Source organism: Cryptomeria japonica, chromosome 11 (assembly GCF_030272615.1).
Source record: "Cryptomeria japonica chromosome 11, Sugi_1.0, whole genome shotgun sequence".
NCBI classification, from domain to species: domain Eukaryota; kingdom Viridiplantae; phylum Streptophyta; class Pinopsida; order Cupressales; family Cupressaceae; genus Cryptomeria; species Cryptomeria japonica.
Genome location: NC_081415.1, coordinates 518,692,000 through 518,706,567, shown reverse-complemented (window position 1 = coordinate 518,706,567; position 14,568 = coordinate 518,692,000). Strand labels below are relative to the sequence as shown.

At 36.0% G+C, this 14,568-nt stretch overlaps 1 protein-coding gene across 1 annotated transcript; it reads right to left on the bottom strand.

The window, feature by feature from the left end:
- Positions 1 to 2,763: 2,763 nt before the first annotated feature.
- On the bottom strand, positions 2,764 to 3,469 carry LOC131070484 (uncharacterized). Its single transcript, XM_058006045.2, has 2 exons — positions 3,116 to 3,469; positions 2,764 to 2,898 (listed from the first exon to the last, which is right to left on the bottom strand). Exons 1-2 carry the CDS (start codon positions 3,467 to 3,469, stop codon positions 2,764 to 2,766), a joined length of 489 nt encoding a protein of 162 aa, XP_057862028.2.
- Positions 3,470 to 14,568: the final 11,099 nt, after the last annotated feature.

Below are 14,568 nucleotides of genomic sequence, written 5' to 3'. Positions count from 1 at the left end.
GCATATATGTACATATACATATATATACATATATGTATATATATGTATATGTACATATATGCATATATATGTATATATAAATATCCATATATATGCATATATGTACATATACATATATATGTATACATATATATATATATATATATATATATGTATACATGTATATATGTATACATGTATACATATATATATCTATACATGTATACATATATATATCTATACATGTATACATATATATATATATATATATATATATATATATATATATATATATATATATATATATATATATATATATATATATATATATATATATATATTATGGTATACGTTGCCTCGTGGTTATTGGTGGTTGCAAGATTTGCAGGTACTAGACATTGACTCCACCTAGCCTCACAAGTCTGAGCGTGCCTTAATCCCAATGACAAGTTGATTGGAGATGGCATGAGTTCCCTCTACACACTCTAGGCTTAAGTTGATACCCTTGTCAGTTAGTGTTTTTTCTTGAGACATTGGTCTACGTCATGTGGTATGTTGTTCAACCCTATGTCGGGTTGCCTTGTGAGTTTGTGATTATTTATTAATTGATTTATATAGTTTATTTAGTATTAAATTAAATTAATGAATGTCATTAATTTTGTATATTAATATGTGAATTATTATTATTAGAGATTTATTATTTATTGATGTTTATTTCATGAATTTGTATTTAATTGATGATTTTATATTATTATTTATTATTTTATGGTCTAATGTTTAATTGAATATTTGTTATTTGAGCTTTTGATTTTTGATTTTATTTATTTATTAATTAATTTATTACTTGTTTAGTATTTATGCTTGTCTGTACATTTACTTATTTATTATCCATTTTGCTTATTTGTCTATTGTTTATTTATTTATTTATCTTCTTTATTGTTTATTTATTTATTTATTGCTGGGTTATTTATTGTTTATCTAATTATTTATTGTTCTGATTATTTATTTATTTATTTATTTACCTTATTGTTTTATTTATTGGTTATTTATTTGTTATTATTTATGTACCTACCCCTTGTTATGATTGGCCCTCTTGGGAGTTGTGATTGTGAGGATATATATATATATATTTAATAAGTAAATAGCTGCAGAGGAGCATCACCCTTGTATTAATCAAAATAGGAGAATACAAGGCCTAGTTCAGTGAGAGCGGTAGGGGGGAAGAACCAGGAAGAAAACCCCTTACCCTAGCTCTATTCCACATACAAGAAGAAACCATCAATGGAGGTTGGACAAGTACAAAACACCAGTCGACAAATGTTGGAAGTAGATAACTAAACCGACTAGAGGCCTTCAAACAAACAACAATAAATAGAAAATAGAGAATCATGAGAAAGATGACACAACCAAAATCATTGGGAGTCTTCAGAGGCATCGTCCACAGGAGCATGAGTTGCATCTAGGATTATTGGGCATTCAGTGCCACAGGTCGAGTGAGCCACTGATTTGGCCTTCTCCCTAGGGAGTTGGTAGTCTTTTGGGAACCACTCCTTGCCAAGCCCAAACCCCCAGACATTTCCATCAACCAAATCTCCATTCCACTAACCCACTAACCCTTCATCTCGAAGATATTTTCCCCTCCATTCCAACATGAAGCCATTTTGAATGCCTGCCACCTTAAATAGAAATTCAATATTCCTAATGATGGCATGCCAGGTTTCTTGAAGATCATCATAGTCTAGAGAGTTCACAATCACAAACTTTCTCACCTCCGCCCCATTGCCCAAGGACATATAGTAATTTTGGGGAAGCGATATTCTCAGGTTGCCATCAATGTCCCCCAGCAGATGGTGTTTAAACACTATTTGAGTTAAAAGCTTCACTCTTTGCTTGCTAGTCCCCATGTATATCACCAAATTTGCAAGGAAAAAGGTCAGGATATCAACATTGGTTCTGTACTTGTGATAAGCCATAAGGAATTCCTTCCCCAGTATCATTTTAAGGCTGTGAAGTAGAAGAGGATGTTGAGAGTAGAGGACCTCCTGCAAATGTTTGTCAGTGATACGAGAATTGGGGATTCCATTGCAAGTCATCAAGCGAAGAATGAAATTGTTTGATGGGGAAATGAGGGCATTCCTTTGTTAAGTAGCTTCAAGGAGAATTGGGGATTCCATTGCAAGTCAACAAGCGAAGAATGAAATTGTTTGATGGGGAAATAAGGGCATTCCTTTGTTAAGTAGCAAGACATCAAACCAGGGGATACGAGCGCCTGGCAAGAAGTTCATGCCTATTGAATACAAACACACATGAAGTGGCAGTGTCCAATCATCTTCTGAGACAAAGTTTGTCAAATTAATGTCGACCGTATTTATCCATCAAGTAATTAGATGCATATCCTGATAGGATCTAGTCGTAACTATATATCAATTAAAGGTTCGCACATGTCCAATTGCCACGGGGTGCATACTGACACATACCAATATTGACGGTAGAGAGCCACGTCTCGGTGGCAAGAAGAATCCTTAACTGGTGAACCAAATCAATGGGTCGATCAATCCACTGAGAACCACAACCATTAGGTTAAGTAAAAAATATAGAGGCCCAACCGGGGAGGCAATACAACCAGTTTGCACCACAACCGGTAGGTCAATCGGAGAAACATATCAACCGAAAGGAGAAATGGAGACCACAACCGACAAGTAACTCAACTGGTAAGCACCACTACCGGTAAGATAATCGAGAATCCATATCAACCGGTGGAGGCAATACAACCAGTTAGTGCCATCACCGGTAGGTCAATCGAAGAAACATATCAGCCGGAAGGAGAAGACAATCAGTAGAGACCACAACTGACAAACTCAACCGGAAAGCACCACCACCAGCAAGATAATCAGACCATATCAACTGATGGAAGCTCATCTGGAATGACAAACTAGTCAGAAAGACCCAAACAGAGTGCCTAGGGGGGGTCACCATCGGTAACCGCCATTTTAGAGAGTTTGTCAGCCTCTCCATTGCCTTCCCTATAGATATGGCTAATCCAAAATTCATCAAAGGTGGCTAGTAGCATCCGAACCGGTTGAAGCCACTAGTTAAGGCACCAACTAGGGGTATTGTTACAGTGGACAAAATTAACCACATTTAGTGAGTCTCCCTCCAGATTAATTCTCTGCAACCCAAGCTCCATCCCTAGTTGCAGTCCTCTTAAAGCCGCTCTAAATTCAACTTCGTTATTAGTAGCAACTCCAATCTTTTTAGAGATTTCTTTTATACAAATACCATCAGAATTCCTCAATATACACCCAATACCACTTTGACTCGGGTTACCAACAGAAGAACCATCAAAGTTTACCTTGAACCACTCAGGCTCTGGCACTTCCCCTTTAACACCCAATCTTGGATTGACCTGATCCATCGAGGATCCCTTGCCAAAAAGCGGTGGAATGAGCAGAATTGGAAGTACCAGCTTAATCTTCCAATCCAAGTCCATATATATATTTTTCTTTAATGATTTTGATTAAGCAACCTCATTCAGGAGCTCAGACAGATGGTTCTCAAATTTCCCACATAGAGTCGTTAAGCTCATCTCTTTACCCTGGAAAATTCTATGATTCCTTTCTTTCCAAATTTCCCAAATCAGAAGAGATAGTAAAATATAAAGTAAATCAGCAAATATAGCCTTTCCTTTTGGTTTAGGCTATTGCAGAAACCACTCATCCAACCTTGATGGGAAGGGGCCAAAGATTCTCAATTTTCCCATGAAATGCCACCAACAGTGACTGGAGAACTTGCTGTGGAGAAGTAGATGACCCACAATCTCTTCTTACTCTTGACATAAAATGCATCTACCAGGTCTATTGATGCCCATTGAATGGAGTCTTTCTTTAGTTAGTATCTTTCTTTGACAAGCCAGCTAGGCAAATGAACCTTCTTTGGGTAGGAGATGTCGATGCCAAAAAAGATTAACAGGCCAATCTTTTTGTCTATAACCGCTTGTTTCAATTTGTAACCAAAACATACCTTGTATTTACCATCAGAGAAACCACACCACCTAATAATGTCCTTTTTCAAGGGAAGGGAAAATAACCCTATTGCTAAGAATGTTGGCAAACAAGTCTTTCTAGTGCTGATCCAAGTCCAAGGGATCCAAGGAGTTCCATTTCCACTTAGCAATGCCATTTTCTTGAATAGGGTAACCATAATCACAAATATTGTGACCCCAAAGGCAGCATGTTTCTACCATAATAGGTTGCAGAGAAGGGTTGAGACATAAGGCATCTTCACCAACCTAAGAATCAATCCAAAAGGAGGTATCCCTTCCATTCTTGACATCCCAGGTAACCTGATCACTTATGATTTCCCTGCTTTCCATAATAAAATTCCAGATGGCCGAACCTCTGGGGGGGTTGTTTATAGTGAGAATCCTTTTTGGCTTCAGTGAGTCCAAATATTTATGTTTTAGAATCCTTGCCCATTTTTGTTTACCACCACTGCAAATTTCCCAAACCAATTTAGCTCCCATAGCTAAATTCATAATCGAAATTTGTCGCATGCCAACACCCCCTACCATTTTTGGTTGAAAAATATTTTTTCCAAGCTATTAGAGGAAATTTCCCTTTGTCATCCGAGCCATTCCATAGGAAATTTCTCATTATAGAAATCAATTCATCTTCACTTGCCATCGGTAATCCATGGAAAAAACTGGTAGAGAAAAGAGGACCGATTTTATCATAGTGAGTTTCCCAGCAGAAGATAACCACTTACCTTTCCAATTTGCAAGCTTGGATTTACACTTATCAATAAGATGCTTTTAATAGAAAGTTTTGTTACTGCCAATGAAGAGGGGGGTTCCAAGAAATTTCCCTGGGAAGTTTGCAACTCTGAGATTAAGAATTCTTGATAAGACACCTTGCAAGTTAATCAGAGTGTTGACAAAAAACACTTCAGATTTGTTCCAATTGATTTTATGCCTGGAAGCCATACAGTAATCATCGAGGCATAATTTTATTGTACTTGCCTCTCTCCTACAGGCCGAGCCAAATAGAATGGTATCATCAACAAACTGCAAGTGAGTCATTTTTTCAACCCCTATTGCCACATTGACTCCAAGCCATCGATCATCTTGTTGAAGAGCTCTTATTGATCAACCTAAGGCTTCAACCATTATGATAAACAAAATTGGTGACATTGGATCACCTTGTTGTATTCCTCTTGATGTGGAAAAGAAGCCATGAGATGAGCCATCAACCAAAACGGAGAATTTTAGGGATGATAAACAACTCGTGACCCATGTGATCCATTCCTTTGCAAAAACCAAATTTATTTAATACTTCAATTAAGAAACCCCTGTCCACCATATCATAAGCTTTTAGAATATCTAGTTTTAAAATTATGCAGGAATCCTTGGTTTTCCTAGCCATGTGAAGCATTTCATGGGCAATGATAATGCCTTCCACAATGGATCTTCTAGGGGCAAATCCACTTTGTTCATCCAATATGATGTGATTAAAGAGGGGCTTCGATCTATTGGCAATGATCTTTGTTACAATCTTATAGACCATGTTTCATAAAGCAATGGGCCTAAAATCACTCATTTGTTGAGGGTTTTGCTTTTTCGGGATTAAAGCCAAAAAGGTGTGATTAATAGCACCCAACATAGTCATTTTATTTCTTGATTCTTCTACTGCTAGGTGTAGATCTCGAGCAATGATATCCCAAAATTGTTGGAAGAAATCTGCAAGGAAGCCATCAAGGCTAGGAGTCTTATCAGGATTCAGCTGGAAGGTAATTTTCTTGACTTCATCAATTGTAATAGGTTTAAAGAGAGCTATATTTTGACTATCAGATATTATGGATGGGATTGAGTTAAGAAGTCCGACTCTTGCTTCATGATCATTCTGGCAACCACCATTCATTAAGGATTCAAAGTACCTTATAGCTTCCTACACAATGTTCTCATAGTTTTTGATAATGTTTCCATCTGATCTCTTAATCTCCGATATTCTATTCCTACTGCGAGTGGAAATGGCTGATCTATGGAAGAATTTGGTATTTCTGTCACCATCCTAAAGCCATAACTCCCTTGATTTTTGTCGCTAATGGATTTCCTCACATCGAAGGATTTCATTTAGATCAGATTTGAGGGATTTTTCTTTGTTAAAAAAATCCTCATTCATTCCTAAAGTAATAACAGAATTGGTTATTTCTTCCAACTCATCCTTAATCCTTAATTTCTCCATATGAATATTCTTGAAATGGCTCATATTCTATTCTTTGATCTTAACCTTAATATACTTGAGCTTCTTATTGAGTTTGAATAATCTCCAATTATTCCCTAGAACCGGTTCATTCCACCAAATAGATATAACATCATATAGCTCAGGCACTCTGAGCCACATTTTCTCAAACTGGAAAGGGATACCTCCCTCCAATTGTCCCTTGGCGACCTCTAGATAGATTAGGTAGTGATCTGATCTAATAAGCGGGAGAATCGTTGACTCTAATACAAGATTTTGTCCTAGCTATTCACCAATAATAAGAAACCGGTCTAGCCATTCAACAATATTAGTAAAACCCAATCTCCTGTTCATCCATGTGAATTTTCCATTTTTAGGAACAATGTCTATTAGGTGATTCTTCTCAACAAATTCCACAAAATCCTTCTAGGATGTACTAGTCCTCTGAATGTCCCCAATTTTTTCATTTCCAGATAGGATTGCATTGAAGTCCCCAACAACAACGCAACTACCCTCGGTAATACTACAAAGTCTGATAGCTAAAAGATCCCAGAGAGCATGTTTATCACCAACAAAAGATGGTCTGTAGACATTAAAAATATTGAAATTCTCATTCCATCCTAGGATAGTTACCAAACAATGTTGCCAATACTTGTCTTCCCCAACAAGAGAGACCCTAACATTAATGGGATTCCAGATGATTCCCAAGCCACCAAAGGCTCCATCTGATTGCCTCAACAAACCTTTCCATTATTTCCAAACTCTCATTTTTGCATCAATCTCATACTTACTCCATTTAGTCTCTTGTAGTAGCAAAATATCTCCTTTGGTGTCATCAATCTGGCACTTAATCAAATGCCATTTTTCAGGGGCATTGATGCCCCTGACATTCCAAGATAAGAGCTTCATTGCTCCTGGGGAAGGGTGTTTCCCTTCCCTAAATTAAGTTTGGTTTGACCACTAGCTGCACCAGCAATTGCTAGCATTATTTTTTTTGACTTGCGCCCCCACATTCCTTTTGGCTTGAAGTTTGGTTTGTCAATGGTTGAATCCAACTTCCCAAAACCTTTTGTGGAATCCTCCAATATAAGATCAGAGTCAGGATCAAATTCTTCTTCCCAATCTGAAGAGGAAGACTTAATTTCTCCATCTTCCAATGCAATTCCCAACGAAGAGCAATTCTTATCTCCCATATCCCCCAGATTTCTAGTAGCGACTTTTTTCTGAGTGAGAATTTTGTAGTCTTCAATTGCCAACCGACTCCCAGTCTCAAGAGGAGAGGATGGTAGCGAAATAACTAATTTAGTTTCAATATCTGCCTGTAAGGCTTTAGTCTTTTCCAGTAACATGAGAAATTCTTGTTGGTTCTCACTTTGATCAAAGGAGGGGGGAGGAGATATGTTCAAAGGAGTTGCCTTAGTCAAGGGAATATTATTTTTTTCATGAATTTCATTTCTAAAATCCTCCCCAGCATCAGTGGAGATAGGAGGTTCCGATTGCAAATTTTCTTCAATAGGAAATTGCATACATGAATAAATTTTCTGTATCATACTCAAAACATCACAACCTAAGCCAATATGATCCAAGGAGAAGCATTTAGGGAAAATGTGCAATTGATCTTCTGTATCAATCTTTTGGATCAAATGATACAAATGTGCCAAGATCTTTGCATATTTCCTTAATGACATCAATATGCCAGTAATCTGAGGGACAGTTATAGAGTCCTATCCATACCAAACTGTCCGGTACTACATGAGTTCGAGGATTGAAATTGGGCTACCATTCAATGATGTGAACTTCAATACCATCCAAGATATATGGACCTTTGTTTTTTGCTTGCCATTTCTCCTCATTATTCATAAATTTGATCATATAGAAGTCATTTGGGAGAATATTGATGTTTATATCCTTTTCCCATTGTGCTCTACACTAGGATTCAAAATTACCCTTAACCCATTTTCCACCTCCCCACTTGATGAAAAAGAAAAACTCAAGCAAATTCGACCTAGCAGAGTTAATTTTATTTTCATCCAAAAAGATAGTAGGTCTTGAAGTTTTTCTTACCGGTTTAGGATGATGGGGACAATGAGGGGGAAAGGTCCATCCTCAGAAATCAGTATTTCCCACTCGATCCAAACAAGGGTTTTGATTTTTAGGATGAAAATTGGATCTCCAAAACTTGGTACGATCCACCTTAGAGTTGTCTTGCCCAAAACGCCCATTCCACTTTCGGAAATTACCTTGAGTTTTTGGAGGGACCTGATTGGGTTCAGAATGTGGATTGATTCACTCGATTCCCTCACCAGGGATGCTAGATTCAAGCAATGGTTGCCATTTTTGGGGAAACTCTGAAGCATGATACTTAGCCTTGCGAAACCAGCCTTTGTTATTCTAGATGAAACCATTTTCCTTCCATTTTAGTGGGTCAATTGGGCACTGGTTTCCACTCAAATACGGATTTCCATAATTCATCCGCGGTCTAGAATATCTGTCTCCATGGAAAATGTCTTTTCTCCCATTATTAGCCGATTTTTGAGAGGGTTGTGTAAGGAAGTTAAGTAGCGGAAACAACTTCCTACACTAACCTTGAGAGGAGGGTAATGCAAAACTTTTTCAGATCATTACAACAGTTACAGAAAATAGAAATAGATATAATAGCAATCATACCACAACACAATGATTTACGTGGGGAAAACCCTTTCGGGAGAAAAACCCCACCCTCCAAAAGCAGCTCAATATTTTATTCAGCAATCAAAAATAGATTACAAAATACTTGCAGAGCAAGCTCTTCACAGGAGTAGCACTAATCAGAGATTCAGAGGCAACTCAATAGCCATAAGACTCTTACACACAACCTCTATCTCACACACCTCATAAATAGGAGATACAATACAAGAAACCGTCAAACGGTATTACAAAACCATGGGCTAAAACCACCCAATAAGGTGTAGCTGACCTTATCTCCCTTCTATGACATGTTAAAGCACACATCAACACGTGTCGCTCCCTTTTACAGCTCATTTATGTATTCGATACAAATTATTTTTCCTATTTCAGGAGTACAAACTTCCGGAGGCCATAACTTGAGAACCGGGTGTCCGATTGACGAACCGTTTGAAGCGCCGGAAAGCTCGCGAAGTGCTCTATCACCTCGTAACCAGCTTCTCCGGTTATGGAAACTTTTTAGGGCGTTTCGGAGCCTCTAAAGTCCCCAAAATTAATTTTAAACATTTTATTGCACCCCTCCAAAATGAAAACTTTAATATCTTCAAAACTAGCTGTGACCTTGCGACGCAACTTTAACGGAATGCTTATCTAGCCAACCAGAAGCTTCAGGGAGAGTTTCGCACCATTTCTTGCTCAAATAAAAACTTACTATAAATAGTAACCTCACATAAATGCAAGGTTGAGACACCATTTTTCCCAACAGGTTGAACCCTACTTGTTTCAATGGGGAAGGCAATATCTGCTTCATCACTCCATGAACCGATCTTTTGAGTGACTTTGTTTTGATTTGGAATCTTCATAGCCTGAACGCCCAAACCTCGCATATCGGCTTCCCTACTCCTATACTGTTGTCGCTTCTACTGCCTTCAAACGGCGCCATTGTATGATTGTGAGGATATTATTGTTTAATTGTTTGTTTATTTATTTATATTATTTGTGGATTTATATTTGCTTGGAGAATCTATTTATATTTCTTTTGATTTATTGTATTGGGCTTTGATTTGTTATTAGTGGTTATTATATTATTACATTATCTTGTTACTAATTTTATTAGTTGAGATTTAGGGGCAAGTAAATAATTTTATTTTATATTCTTACCTCGATTTTTGGAAGGAGGTTAGTATAGAATATAGTTTATTGGAATATTTTGATTGGTTGGTATTCTTCTATAGTTATTGAATGAGATTTTATTTATTATCTTTTTGAGCATTTGACATGGGGAGCTTCTGGATAGAGTTTTCTGCGACTTTGGAGAATTTTAAATGTTGTTGGAGATTTTGGTTTCAATTTGAACTTTGGTTGGATTGTTGAAGCTTGTTGGATTTTTGGGAATCGGATTGCTCATCATCAACTCTCTTTTGACACAACTTCTATTGTCTAGGTCGATTGATTTTGTCTCTCTGCGCATTTGATTTTTTGGAAAACATATGTCTTCTTCATGCTTGAATACTTTATGCAAGATTGGAAGAAATAATGTAGAACATGGAATGTTGTATAATTATGCTATATAGATTGAGGATTAAATTATATATGTTTCATTTGTTTTTATTTATTTTCTTGGTAGATTATCGTGAATGGCTCTGTGATTATTCTATGAATGCTTTGGTTTGCTATGAATTCTCATCTTGGTAGAGGAAGAGTGAATTTGTTTGCCATTATTTCATGTGTGTTTGGATTGAATGTTTTCCCTATTTGTAGCCTTTATTTAGTTACCTAGGTGTTGATTCTCTGAGTTATGCCATGAGTTCTTGTGGTATTTGGGAATAAATCTTATGTCCTTACTTGGTTGATTGTTGAGATTTTTACTTGTTTGTTGCGATATATTTGTTATTGCATCTCTCCTGGATTGGTTTCAAGTCATAATTTATGCCTTAGTGAATCTTGTAAGTCAATTGTTAGTCTTTATTACTATTTTTTTGTGTTCTTAGTCCCTACCATATATGCGCTACAAAATTGGTTGCATGCACTAAAATATATATTATATGCATTGCTCAATATAGTATATGTGCCACTCTAAAGGGAAAATCTGTTGTTATGTTTTGTGAATGTGCTACTATGTTGTGTAGATGAGCTATTCTAATCAATGGATGTGCTAAACTACTCTGTATATGGGTCTTTGATCATTTTGTTAGTCTGTGATGCATTTTTGGATTCTGGCTTGTACTAGAGGCATTTTGTGATTGTCTTGAGTTTTCTCTGAGATGTTTATGGTTCAATATCATTCATTTTATTATTTATTTGTGCTTTAGCAAGATGGTTTGTGCCTTTTCCTTGAGGTTTGTGCATATAAGTTGATTAGCTCTAGGAAGAAGGAGAATGCCTTGCTATTGAGGTTGATTGTATATGAGCTCTAGTGGGATGGATGTGCCTCACTTTTGAGGATTGTATTCACATATTATTGAGTAAGATGGTATATACCTTGCTCTTTCTTATTGTTATACTTTTGATGGTGGAGGCTCTTTCTTTGGCATGTTGGAATTATAGTTCATTGTTATGCTTCAAATGTGTATCTATGATGTTGTGACTATGGATTTATTTCATTGATTCTTTCATAATATTATTGTGATTTATGTTTCACCCTAAGGTATTGATCCATAGATAGGGAGAGTGGCCTCTTGCATGTGTAGGACCAAGGTCATGAGCAATAGGCTTCTAAGAGGTTCCTTGTAAGGATGCTTAGGGTCTAGACCTATCATGGAACCACATGAAGAGTTTATCTTTAATTTATAAGTGATAACCATAATAATTTGATCAGTGGGCTGGGTGATTAGAATTCACCTAATCAAGATAATGAAACTGGTTTTGGTGCCCCACCTCATAACCCTTGAGTCAAGACTCGGGATGAGCTTGGGAAGACCATGGAGACGATAAGACAAACTCCATTGATTGCTCATAGGTTGAGATGGCCCCACATGTCTATAAGGGGAGCGGGTGGAGATCCTGATGTTATACTTGTATACCTTCTTTGTGAAGATAGCATGTGATGATACTCTTTCCCTACATGTGTCCATGATTCTTATGACTTGATTGTTGGTGTGTCTCTGGGAGTTTATTGATTTATCATTAGTCTTGTGATGTGATTTGGTTCATTTCTATTTAGTTGTTTATCTCTTGTGGATGTCATGTTGAGTCCCTTGGTTGTTAGGTGCTAGCCTAGGTTTAGAGTGTTAGTTGGAACCTTGTATCATCTCCTTGCACGAGGGGTGGTTCCTTATTGGTTCCACATGGTCGGGTGGTTTGATGCCTCCTTCCATTGGGATGTTCTTCATTGGAAGCTAGCATGCATAGATGTGGATTCTTATTTTCTCTTCATGTGGATGGATTCTTGGAGCTTATTCTATGTAATTGAGATTGTAATTATGTATCTTATGTCATCAGGAAAGATGTAATTGTAAAGAGACAATGTAACATGTTTATGTGTCTTGTAATCATATGTGATAGGACTTGTAGTAGGTTGTGATCATGATATAATGTAGTAGGTTATGATTGTTGTAATCATTGTAACACTTATGTTCTAATTGGATATTCATTATGTATGTAATTTGGGATTGGAAGAAAACAATTGAATGAATGAGTAGCATTATTAGATTATCTTTTGTGTATCTATGGATGTAAAGAGAATGTTAAATGAACATATTAGAATTATGGTAGATGTTCTTAATGGAAATGATGCTATTATCTATTATTGGTTTCCTCTTGAGTATGAATATGCATGAGTGGTTTCTAGGCATGTATGGTTAACTTAAAGGAAAAGAATTAGGTTAAATTTATATGATGTGTGCATGGAAAAGATGATTTCATGTTAGATGGTTTTGAAAAGGGAAATAGGAAAATTTTATTTGGTGCTTTAACATAAATTCAAGAGTTAATGGGAATATATAGGATTTGCATTGATAGTTCATAATACTCATGTAGGAAGAAAGTAATTCATTAGGAACTAAATGTAATGGATGTTAATGGTATCATGATTATGGATGTGCTTATGTGTTATTATTAGTTAAGTAATGGCGTTGAGGTACTCTAAGGATGGATAGTTGTTGTATTGTTAATTCCACTTGTGTATTATGTTGTTAAGAATATGATTATGTTTAAAATGTTTATGCATTCATGTAATAATATGACTAATGCATATGAGTACTTGTAGCATTATGTGTGGCATTAGTGAATGTTTAAATTTTTTTTTCTCTATTTGTTAGTTAGATTAGTTATTTTCTCTAGGGTATTTTGGCGGGAATTACACTTACATAATTGTAGAACTTCATAATTCGATTTGGTCTTTTTTAGAGCCAAAACCAAAAGGAATTTACAAAGTTTTGTTGATTGCATTTCTAGAAATATTTAGGGAGGTCCACTTTGACTATTTATATCTTCCAGGAGAAATGGAGTTAGGAGAAACCCCTTGGAAGACAATCTTATTGGAGTTAAATAAACTAATCCCCCAAGATGTAGATTCTTAGAATGATGTTTACTATTTTTTTCAAAGCACATGGTTTGTGAATTTTAGAAGGGTTATAACAAGGTGAATTTTAGAAGGGTTCTAACAAGTGTGATTTAAAAAATAGCTAAGTGACTCAATTTGATTGTTCTTGTAACTTAGAGCACGCCATACAAAATATTTCGATAGCCTAATTTTCATAGTATTAGTGAGCATGCTTGTATGATTTCATGGTCTCATGATGAGGTTTGATTAGTTTTTTAAGGCAATTCTAGAGGTTACTTGGTGTGTTTCAGGAACGTGCAGATAGGTTAGAAGTCAAACTTTTCTTGGCAACTTGTTTCATATTTTGGATCCAGAACACATATAGTTGTGGTTTCAAAGCATTGTAAGGTTGAGTTGTTTTCAAACTATTTTGTTTTTAGGATGAGCCCACAAGAGGACCCAATGAGTGTCATCACTTTATGAGGGCATTTCAATTTTGGTTATAGAGTGCTATTATTTAAATCATTTTGGTTTAAATAATAATGTACATAAATGTATGAAGGTTCTCAATTAATTTTCTAGAAAATGATGAAGGAATAATTTGGCTTTTGGGTTTGCTTCTATAAATTGGAAAAAAGTAATTTTCGACAAATGCAGATGGATAAGGTAATGACTTGAATCATGTTTTATGGTTCAAGTAAGTTTTGCAAAAATCGAAGGATTAAATTTTATAATGTAATTAAAATTATGTGTTGTACGTTTAAATTTGTTGATTAAAAGAATTCTATTTATGAAAAGGAAAAGGTGAAAGTTTGTAGGACCACTTCTTTTACATAGTGATTAGTAATCTCTCATTGTTGGTCTGAGAAAAGGGTTAATAGCTTCCAATGATAAATAATGTTTTGTATGATGCATTGTATAATGTTTAAGTGGGCAATTAAATATTACCAAGTTAATGCTCATCGATGAATAAATGGAAATAAAAGTGAGTCCTATTAATATTATGTTGTTTCCTCGATGGGTGATGGTGACCACGTTGGTAGGCTATGCTCATTGATGCATCAATGAGAGAAATTTATTGTCCTATCGAATCAATAGTCTCTATGATGGATGGAAGTTTATTTTCCAAGTCCACTTACAAAGGATATCGATGGGACGGTGAGACAAATAAATTCTTTCATTGGTACTCATATGTCTCACTGATGA